The 11,673-nt window shown below is 46.6% G+C and overlaps 1 protein-coding gene across 2 annotated transcripts in view; it reads left to right on the top strand.

Annotated features, from left to right (window-relative positions):
• The first annotated feature begins 429 nt into the window (after positions 1-429).
• The window catches only part of cd99 (CD99 molecule), a 79,997-nt gene continuing 68,753 nt past the window's right edge, over positions 430-11,673 (top strand). For both annotated transcript variants that reach the window (XM_038818297.1, XM_038818296.1), the window contains exon 1: positions 430-724. In XM_038818297.1, the coding sequence (XP_038674225.1) occupies positions 664-724 (61 nt within the window). In that variant the 5' untranslated portion in view covers positions 430-663. The remainder of the gene's footprint in view (positions 725-11,673) is intronic.

Raw genomic sequence — 11,673 nt, 5'->3', positions numbered from 1 at the left:
TTAGAAGAAGATTATTGTGATGCTTTTACAACACAGATTCCCATGACCGGGCTGAGGGTAATTCATGAAGGGCTCACCCCCTCCATTGTCTCAACCTTGCCCCTCGCCAGAGGTGTGCGGTGACCCTCAGGTTGAATCGCCAACCGGTCAGCTCTCCCCCAAGCCTCCGGTCATCTGGGACGATGGCGACTTTACTTCAAAGCGGTCCAGGTGTGGGCATGTTTGAAAAGTCATCTCCCAGTTTGAGAGGAACCAGGGTGGGGTCAGGACATTGCACACAAAGAGCTGCCAGCCGTGACCCCGCCCTCTCCTCGGAATAGGAGCCCGCCCCTTCTAACGACTGGCCAATCGCTCAGAGCCTGACGGTCTCTCATTGGAGTAGAGGGTTGTCAATCAGATGGATTGACAGGTCTGGGTGGCACGCCCTCCCCTCCTCCCCAGGAGGAGCCTCTAAAACAAATTCACTCGCTTTTTAATCGCAGCAAGCAGACACCCAGTCAGTCTATAAATAGGTGTTTTGCCAAAAGAAATACATTTGTTTGAAGAGTTTTCTCTGGCAGAATCCATCGGTTGATTTGAGAGGACAAGTTGTTTGGCCCGGGCATTCTGCTCACCTGAGAGAAGGAAAACTTTTGTCTTCCAAAAGAAAACTTTTAGGAAACCATGTTGCTTCCAAGGACTCTTCTCTTCATCGGGCTGGCTTTCGTCTTTGTTGGAACCAAAGGTGAGATCCATTTTCTCCTCCCCCCGGCCTCGTCGTGTGTTTATGTTTTATGTGAGGTGATGTTTTAAAAGTTCTTGAGGAAACTTTTTCTTTTCCCTGCTCGGATTTGATCCGATGCCGACAAAAGGAATCTCGCTTCCAACAGCCCCCCGCCCTCCATAACCTTCACTGAGGGTTTTTTTTGTTGTTGTTGCGCCTTGCTCCCTTTTTGTGTGAGGTTTTTCACACCCCCCTCCCAATTCTTCACCAGGCTCCCTGTAGACTGGCACCCATTATTATTTAAAAAAAAACAACATGCATCCCAAATGAAAAGTGAATTGCAGGGTGCCTTCCTCAGAACTTACCCGAACAAACAATAATTAAAACTACTTTTTGTTGTTTCCTTCTTGTTGAAACTAGCTCTGTAGCTGTGGGTGCAATTCCAGGTTTCTTTCTGAGGTAGGGAGCCTGTCTGGTGGATTTTTAGTTTCACTGAGGCAATTGTGTAGAGCTGTGGGTAACCCAGAAAGAGGGAAGGTATTGCTCAGTGATGGCGCCAACACCCTTTTTTCAAGGAATGCATATTTGCTTCTCTCTCCTCCTCCTCCTCCTCCCCCCAAAAAAAAACCTTTCCACAACTTTCAAACTCATCTTAAGTACAACACCGGTTTGTGCTTTGTTCAAAAAAACTATGGAGGCTGCCTTTTCAAACGCCTTTTCATATACCCCCCACCCAAAAAAACATGTGAGGGTCCCCTGGCTCCCCCAGTGGACAACTCCAGACTAGTCACACACATGTAAAAAAATACCTGGCAGTGCCCCTACCAGCAATGCCACCTGGCCACTGCCAGGCTAGGTGGCATCAGCAGTACCAGGACACCACCGTACTTAAAGGGCATGCAGCTTGGGGGAGGGCCTCCGATCCCCTTGGAGACCCCACCCCATAAGTACCATTCCATCTGGTTCCTGTTTGTGAGGACCATTGCCAAGCAGCACTTGCTCGAGGTCCCCGAGGCATAGGAGGGATTGAATCCCAACGCCTCTGGTACCTTGCAAATCTGCACATTAGAGTAAGGCTTACTGCGTCGCTCTAATATACAGATTTGCCAAAAAAGTGATCCTGCCCATTATGGACGGGTTTCTCCTTGTAACGTCTCGCGAGATTGCGTTGAATCTCGCAAGACGTTGCGAGCCAGGTGGATCCCGGGAGCAGAGTCTCCCGGCTTTCGCTGGCCACTTGCGCCGCATCGAGCTGCTTTTCCGGCGAAGCGTGGCCGCAAGATCGCTCCCCCATATCCTCGGGATGTGGTGCTGCAGGCGAGGTTGCCCATCTCTGTAAGTGTTTTCCCTGAGAAAAGTGGCTGTGGGTTGTCGTGAAGGTTACTCCCAACCGTGTTGTCTGATTTTTAAGCACATGTTGCGGCTGAATGCTTTTTAAAATAATAATCTTTATTAGTGTCACAAGTAGGCTTACATTAACACTGCAATGAAGTTACTGTGAAAACTAAATCCATGCACATTCTGATGTGCAACAGGATCATCAACTTTGCAGTCTCTGTTCAGAGCATTATGTGATAACTTCTTGAAGTTTGGGTGTTTCAGTGCAGTTTTTGTGAGTCAAAATGAGCTTTTATCAGAAATAAGCCTTTAATCAGAGGGGGAAAGCAATCCAGAGACCTGACCTAATAATCAGGAATCATAAATTCACCTCTTGTAGAGAATTTTAAATTAAAATGCAGTGCCAGTAAGTACATTTAATAGTTCGCTCATGTTGTTTTTTAGGGGAGAAAAAGTATCCTTGACTGGTTTGTCTGTGTCACTTACTCTTTGCCCTGAAGCTATTGCCATTTTAACACTGGGTGATACATGTAGTTACCATTTTCTTTTCAACAAGAGGAAGATTGGTAAGGGATGGGATTCTTAATTCCCTTTTTGAACTTAAAAAAAAACCAATCAATATGATGTTATAAAACTAAGGGTGGCACGGTGGTGCAGTGGTTAGCACTGCTACCTCATGGCGCTGAGGTCCCAGGTTCGATCCCGGGTAATTGTCTGGATTTTGCATACACACCCCCTGTCTGCGTGGGTCTCAGCCCCACAACCCAAAGATGTGCAGGGTAGGTGGATTGGCCACGCTAATTGCCCCTTAATTGGGGGGAAAAAAAATTTGAATTCTCTAAATTTATATTTAAGAAAAGTTAAACAACTAATGTGGAAAAATTATTTGATCAGTGTAACCTTTAGAAAACATATTGCTGGATAGCCACTCAGCAATATGCATCCCATTCAAAACCAAATGCTTCTCATTTTGCACATTGACCTCGGGTTATGTACCTATTGAAACCATGGGAATTATTGTTTCCAAGTCAATGTTGGTGTGACATGCTTCAGGAGTTGTCACTTAATTTTTAAATAATTTAATACAGTATTCCATATGTGAGAGTTGGGCACTGGAACTTTAAACTAATTCAATTGGAAATGGTTTTGGCAATGAAAAGCTGCCTGCAGCTGCTGCGGGATCTATTGTTCTATCGGCAATTTGCATCCTTTTCCACAGGGTGTTGACAAATGTTTGGAGGAAACTGGACAATTTAAACGGATGGGTGAGGAATGCAGGTTGATTTTAACATGGACTAAATATTGAAGGGTGTACCGTGATCCCACAGTCCAAAGATGTGCGGGTTAGGTGGATTGGCCATGCTAAATTGCCCGTAGTGTCCTAAAAAAAAGTAAGGTTAAGGGGGGGTTGTTGGGTTACGGGTATAGGGTGGATACGTGGGTTTGAGTAGGGTGATCATTGCTCGGCACAACATTGAGGGCCGAAGGGCCTGTTCTGTGCTGTACTGTTCTATGTTCTATGTTCCTATGTGATGAGGTGATGCAGCTTGATCGTGGATGCAGAAGAACTTTGAAAGTTTTAAGAAAATATATTTACGGGATGTGGGCATCATAGGCCAGCACTTGGGGGCTTTTCACAGTAATTGCATTGCAGTGTTAATGCATGCCTATTTGTGACCATAAAAAAAGTTATTATTATTGTCCATCCATAATTGACCTTGAGAAGGTGGTGCTGAGCTGCTGCCTTGAACTGCTGCAGACCTGATGTGTTGATACAACCACTGTTGATGCTAGCATATAGATTTGAGTCCTTGATCTTTAGAGATGAAGGGCCAGATTCTCCCCCAAAAGTTCCAGGTTAATTTGTGGTGGTTTTTCGGGGCTCTTCCCGCCGCTATTCAATGACACTCGGTCATTTTTTGGGACCATGGGGAGTTTCTCACCAGTTCCGTCCACGCTTAAGAGTTTTTTTTTTTAGCATTGGGGAGCTGAGCTCTGAGATCAGCAGCCATTTTTAAAAGGTGCCCGATATTTAAATGATCTTACACCTCCCTCCCCACCACCCATGTGCAATGTCAGCCCTCACACACGTGGACATTACCCCACACCTCCCAAGTGAGTGCACCCAGCTATGGGGTCCCTGGGGGTCCCCTCTCTTCAGGCACCTCCAAGCCCTTTACAGCACCCCTTTCAATCTAGGAACCCCGCCCAACCTCCCGGCGGCCCCTACTTACCTGCCCTGAACTCCCCCACCCTTCAACTCCACCCTCATTTTATGGGCATGGCTCCCGGGCCATGTAATGCCAACCTTGCACTCGGGCAGTGCTCCTGCTGGCTTGGCAGTGCCATCTGGGCACCTTGGCAGTGCTAGGATGGCAGTGCCAAGGTGCCAACAAGGCAGTGCCAAGAGACCTGCATTCCAGGGAGAGGGCAGGGAGCCATCCTGCACTTACTCTGACCAGTCAGCCAACTCCGGTGGCCCGGGAGAGCCCCGAGTGCCATTCCCCCTGGTCCACGTTTGTGTGGAAAGACCAGCACTGATCGGCGCCTGGCTGCAGCCTCCCTGGGGAGGCCGGAGATCGAGCGAGGCCACTGGATCCCACGCAGCAGGTCGCAAGTAGATTTACGACCTACTTCCGCAGGCGTTATTCCATTGCCGCCCACTTGGGGCGGGGTTCTGACTCCGATGTATCACGGGGCTCCGGAATTCCGGGAGTCGCGGAGCCTGTGGAGAGGCTCACTGCGGGCCTCTCCTGCATTCTCCGGCCATGTTGCACTCAAGCGAGAGGACAACGCGGCTGGAGATTCGCGCCCACAGTCTCTTCACGGTAATTTCTTGAAAGATTTGTGGCTGCACTTTTTGAAACAAAAAAAACTACAATCTTTGCCGTTCATTGATGGGGTCACGACTGGGAATATTGTGCAGTCTACAACAGTGATGGCAATGGTCAGAAAGCTGTTTATCTGGATAACAATGGTACTCTGAGTTCTAATGCTTAAGTTGACACAAATGATTACAGTTTGAATGCAAGGCTGTGGATTGGGATAGGCAAAGATTGACGGTGCAGGACTGAGAGATTGAGACAATGTCTTGCTTGAGTCAGCTTTGGGTGCAGAGATATTTTCTGTACTTGTGAGCGATTGTGGAACTTTAAACCATCTTTCCTTCTTAGATTTCAGTGGATATAAAGAAGTGCCGACACAGGCAATAGAATTGTGCAAAGCATTGAGGAGGAATGGCCCAAATGGCCATTTGTTCTTCCCATATTTTATTGACATTAAAAAAAAAAAAATTCTGGGCGTCACTGGCTGGGCCAGCATTTATTGCCCATCCCTAATTGCCCTTGAACTGAGTGGTTTGTTCGACAATTCCAGAGGGCAGTCAAGAGTCGACCACATTGCCGTGGGTCTGGAATTGCATGTAGGCCAGACCAGGCAAGGATGTCAGATTTCCTTCCCTAAAGGGACATTAGTGAACCAGATAGGTTTTTATAATGGCAAATGACAGTGGTTTGATGGTTATTATTAGACTGTTAATTCCAGATATTTTTTATTGGATTCAAAATCCACATCTGCAATGGTAGAGATGGAATCCGGATCCTCTGGATTACTAATCCAATGATAATACCATTACACCGATGCCTTCCCATATGGGCTGTTGTGGAAAATCCAAAAATAACTGGACTTTTTTGGAAGAACACTGAACCGTGTAACAATCTGCCTATTATTAATTTTATGTTAACTATCCTAAGATACACAAGTTCAAAGATCGGTGGCCACGGTAGCACAGTCATTAGCACTGTTGCTTCACAGCGCCAGGGACCCGGGTTTGATTCCGGACTGCGTTACTGTTTGTGCAGAGTCTGCATGTTCTCCCCATGTCTGCGTGGGTTTCCTCCGGGCGCTCTGGTTTCCTCCCACAAGCCCCGAAAGACCTGCTTGTTCGGTGAATTGGACATTCTGAATTCTCCCTCTGTGTATCCGAACCAGGTGCCGGAGTGTGGCGACTAGGGGATTTTCACAGTAACTTCATTGCAGTGTTAATGTAAGCCTACTTGTGACAATAATAAAGATTATTATTATTCAGGCTAGGTGGATTGGTCGTGCTAAATAGTCTCTTGGTGTCCAAAGATGTGCAGGTTAGGTGGGGTTATGGGGATAGGGCGGGGCAGTGGGCCTTGGTAGGGTGCTCTTTCAGAGGGTCGGTGCAGACTTGATGGGCTAAACGGCCTCCTTCTGCACTGCAGGAATTCGATGATTGTAAATGATGGGCATTGTTTAAACAAGTTCTCAGAGCACTTGGAGAGACTGTTGGGACACTGGTAGGTAGGCAATAAACATGTTTGTATTGTCATTCTGTGATTACACCTGTTCTTAAAAAAAGCATTTGTGTCTAGTTTCATACTGCACCACGTGGTTTGCAATTGAAATGCATATTCTAAACAATATAGATTTTATTTTGCTCCACAGTATAAACTTTCATTACACTTAAAACATTAGAAGGTGGAGACGGAACATTGCATTTGAAGGATTTGATGGTGGGAAGCAGATAAATTGGTCACCGTGCCTATTTGAACTGATTTCTGCTGAAGTGTTAATCCATGATTGTAAATCAGGGTCATGGATAAGACTAATGTTTGATGCCAGGAACTGCAGTAGCACGTTTTTATTTTTAAAAGTCCTTACAATTTATGCTCAGTGGAGTTTTTATTTTTACTTTTGGAACTTAGTTTTAAAAGGCAAGCTAATACAGTCATGTGATATGTATCTTTGGAGCATAGGCTGGACATGGAATATGAAACTGATATTTAAACCATTCTGAAGTAGAGTTCTGATGAAATTAGAATAATTAATTCACACAGTCTTATTTTTTTCCTCTCACTCGCAACTTCGATTCATGGATAGAAATAATATTGGAAACCCCTACCCTTTTTTATTTGGACTGGATATGCTGCTGGTCCCAGGATAAATGACTCACAACCTAAAATGTCAGTTGAGGAAGATCATAATAATCTTTATTATTGTCGCAAGTAGGCTTGCATTAATACTGCAATGAAGTTACTGTGAAAATCCCCTAGTCGCCACGCTCCAGCACCTGTTCGGGTCCACTGAGGGAGAATTCAGAATGTCCAATTCACCTAACAAGCATGCCTTTTGGGACTTGTGGGAGGAAACCGGCCGTGACCCAAGCCGGGAATCAAACCTGGGACCCTGGCATTGTGAAGCAACAGCGCTAACCACTGTGCTACCGTGCCGCCCAAGTGGTCAGAGATCGAGGCCCTCAATTCAAGCTCATTGTTATCCTTGGCCGCACGCCTTCTAGCAGGGCCATGGTTAAGTATTTGAGGTGGAGAGTGGGATTAGATGGACAGTTCTCTTTCAAAGACCCGGAAAAGACCATGCAGGATGAATGGCCTCCTCCAGTGCTGGAGGAAAATGGGAACGTTGTTTATTCAGTAGCTCTGCAACCAGTTTGTCGTTGATTCAGTTTGGAAGAGAAATTGAACCCGAGAGTTCTGCTGCATCTGTGAAGCTTGGCACCAGCCGAGGATAAATGGTGTACGTTTGAAAGCGAAAATTGGTCGGGGAGGAGGGGGAATGATGGAGGAATATCAAGGTCAAGCCTCTTCTGAGATTTATAACTGATTTGATCCATTGAGAATGTGAATTTATTCCGGAAGTGAGGCAAAATCAGTTCTTCTGTCTTGAGCTTTCTGTGTAGACTGATTTGTATGTGCTTTCAAAAAGCATTTGATCGCTTTGTCCTTGATTCACAAAAAAAAAGTGCGTGCAACCTGTATGTCCTGCAGCCTTCTGAAATGTGCAGCCCTCCGTCTTGTCTGCTGTGCCTATGTAGTTTTTAGTGTAGCTCCATCTAAGTTTAAAACCTCAAGCACTTCACATGGAGGAGAGACTCCATGTCTTGAAGGTGAATGGTTTTCATGTGATACTGCACATAGCTGTTTTTCAATGCAAATAGCAAAATATTGAGGAAAAGGTGTTTGATACCAATTTGAACACTCTTTTTTGCTGAGGTGATTTCTGTACCATTTGGATAATGGAGCTGGTTCGACTATTTGTCAGTCATGGCAGCTCTTATCTTTTTAATCCTAATTTCTCTTCCCCTATGTTTTGACATGTAAATGGAATGCTGTGTGGATTATTTGGCTGTGTAGTGTAGCAGTTTCGATCAAAGCTCGATGCATCTTTATCCATTTGCTGCGAAAGGTCTCTGCGAACCATTGTCGGGAAGGTAACTCACTAGCCTTTTTTTTTGTTCACCTCACGGATGGTGATGAGGCCAGCATTTATTGCCCATCCCTAATTGCCCTTGAACTGAGTGGCTTGCTAGGCCATTTCAGAGGGCAGTTAAGAGTCCACTGCATTGCTGTGGGTCTGGCATCGCCTATAATCCAGATCGGATAGGGACGGCAGATTCCCTTCCCTCAAGGACATTAAGTGAACCTGATGGATTTTTTACGGTGACCCAGTCGCTTCCATGGTCACCATTACTAAGACTAGTTTTTATTAATTCCAGATTTATTTAATTAACTGATGTTCCCTAGCAGCTGAGGCGGGGTTTGAGCTGTCAACTATCACGACACTGAAAAATGGCAGGGGAGAAGTTAGCAACATGTGTTGGGGTAGTGGGAGGCAAGTCTTGTATCGTTCAATATTGGAAAAACCTTGATGAGATATTGGGTGTTTCAGGCCCGCTTGAGAACAATGGTGGTAAAGTCATCAGTGACACTTCCTTTTGATCGCTGTTAAATCTTAGTCATGTAGTTTTATTTCTTGGTATAGCTTTAGCTATCCAAGCAATCTGTGTATTTTTTTTAAAACTATAAAACCAGGACTTTGGAAACCACTTTAACAAGCATCTAACACCCCATCACCCTGAAGTTTCAGCTGGAGTGGAACTAATCTGCCGGACAGGTGGGAAGCTGTTCAATCTCCGATGCCTCCAGGCCAGACTCAAGACCACCCTAACCTCTGACGTCGAACTGCAGTACGCAGGTGACATCTGGGATGCTGAGCTACAAACCATTGTCAATATGTTCACCGAGGCATAAGAGAGAATGGGCCTCAGACTAAACATCTGGCAAACAAAGATCCTCTACCAACCTGCAACTGGTCAAAACTGCCCCCCAACCATCAAAATCCACGGCGAGCCGCTGGGCAATGTGGATCATTTCCCATATCTCGGGAGCCTCCTCTTGCCGTGAGCAGATGATGAAATCCAGCATTGACTCCAATGCGCCAGCGCAGACTTTGGACTCCTGAGGAACAGTTTTTGAAGACCGAGACCTCCAATCCAGCACCAAGCTCATGGCCGACACAGCAGCCATGGTCCCTGCCCTCCTGTATGCGTGGATCATCTCCAGTAGACACCTCAAATCCCTTGAGAGATATCACCAATGTTGCCTCCACAAAATCCTGCAAATCCACTGGTAGGATAAGTGAATCAACATGAGCGTCCTCTCCCAGGCCAATAACCCCAGTATCAAGACACTGGTCATGCTTGACCGGCTGCGATGGGCCGGCCACATTGCCCACTTGCCTGACACAGGACTCCCAAGACAAGTGCTCTACTCTGAGCGCCGCAATGGCAAGCGATCTCTTAGAGTGCAGAGGAAACGCTACGAGGACACTCTCTAAAAATCTCCATAAATAAATGCAACATCCCCGTTGACACATGCTAATTTCTTGCCTTGGAACGCACAAATAAGCGCCAATTACTTCAAGCGACACAGGGTGGAGCTCGCGGAGGCCAAGCGGAAAGAGCGCAGAATCCAGAGCGTCCCACCCACTCACCCAAGGAATAATTGCAAAGTTGGTTTCAATTATGGAATGAAGACCGTACAGGAGGTGACCATTTGGTCACTCAAGTGTGTGTTGCCCCTCTCTGCAAAAGAACTCGGGAGGTCCCTCTCCTCTGCCCCTTCCCTGTAACTGTGCAGTTTTTTTTACGTTGGTTGTTTTTCCAATCCCCTTTTGAAAGCTAATCCCACCCATGGTGCATCCTAGGTTGAAACTACTTACTGTGTGAAATTTGAGTGGCTTCCAAGCCTACACCACAGAACTGTGTGTGTGGTATGGAATTTGGAGAAAGTCAGATTGGGCATCTGAACTCGAAATGTTAGCTATTTTCTCTCCCTACAGATGCTGCCAGACCTGCTGAGATTTTCCAGCATTTTCTCTTTGGTTTCAGATTCCAGCATCCATAGTAATTTGCTTTTATCCATTTTTGAATACCGTAATCGAACCTGCATCCAACACCCTTTCGGGATGTTTGCTCCAGAACCCAACCACCCTTTGCATCACTTAAGCTCCTTTTTTTTAATAAACATTTTATTGAGGTATTTTTTGATATTATAACAACAACACAATGAACAATGTGCATGAAACTATAAACATAGTGCAAAAGCCGTCTCCCTCCCTTCCAGGTCCCACCTTTTTATTAACCCCCTACTCTAAGCTAAACTAACCCCCCCCCCCCCCCTTCTGACGATTCATTTTCCGCGAAGAAGTCATCAAACGGTTGCCACCTCCGGGCGAACCCTAACAGTGACCCTCTCAAGGTGAACTTGATTTTCTCCAAATAGAGAAAGCTAGCCATTTCCTATAGCAGGTCTCCGACTTCGAGGGCTTTGAGTCCCTCAAGCTAATAGTATCCGTCTCCGGGCTACCAGGGAAGCAAAGGTCAGAATATCTGCCTCTTTCTCCTGGATTCCCGGGTCTTCCGACACCCCAAAAATCGCCACCTCTGGACTCAGCACCACCCTTGTTTTTAACATCGTGGACATGACATCTGCAAACCCCTGGCAAAATCCCCTGAGCTTCGGACATGCCCAGAACATGTGGACATGGTTTGCTGATCCACCTGCACATTTTGCACACCTGTCTTCCACCCCAAAGAATCTGCTCATCCGGCCACTGTCATGTGAGCCCAGTGAACGACCTTGAATTGTATCAGGCTGAGACTGGCACATGTTGCGGATGTGTTGACTCTACTCGACACGCCCGCCAATAGACCATCCTCTATCTCTCCTTCCAGCTCCTTCTCGTACTTGCGCTTAAGCTCCTCTGTCTGTGTCTCCTCTTACCCCATAAGTTCCTTGTAAATGTCCGAGATGCTCCCAACTCCTACCCACCCTCTGGAAACTACCCTGTCCTGGATCTCCTTTAGCGGTAGGAGCGGGAAGGTTGATACCTGTTTACGTAGGAAGTCCCGCACCTGCAGATGCCTGAATTTGCTTCCCCTCGCCAACCCAAACTTCTCCTCCAGCGCCCTCATACTCGGAAAGCTGCCCTCTATAAACATCCCTGTTTCACCAATCCCTGTTCTCCACCATATCCGGAAACCCCCATCCATACTTCCTGGGTAAAACCGGTGATTATTACAGATTGTGGACCAGACCGATGCACCCACATGTCTCCTCCATTGCCCCAAACACTCGGGGGCCGCCACCACCACGGGGCTGGTGGAGTGCTGTGCCGGCGGAAATGGCAGAGGTGCATTACTGGTGTCCTTGCATGAAGCCGCCTCCATACGCTCCCATACCAACACCTCCCCCACCACTCACTTCCTGATCATGGCTATACTCGCCGCCCAGTAATATTACTAAAAT

The sequence above is a fragment of the Scyliorhinus canicula genome, chromosome 14, assembly GCF_902713615.1.
Source record: "Scyliorhinus canicula chromosome 14, sScyCan1.1, whole genome shotgun sequence".
NCBI lineage: Eukaryota > Metazoa > Chordata > Chondrichthyes > Carcharhiniformes > Scyliorhinidae > Scyliorhinus > Scyliorhinus canicula.
Note: the sequence above shows the minus strand (reverse complement) of the source record. Positions and strands in the feature narration are given on the sequence as shown.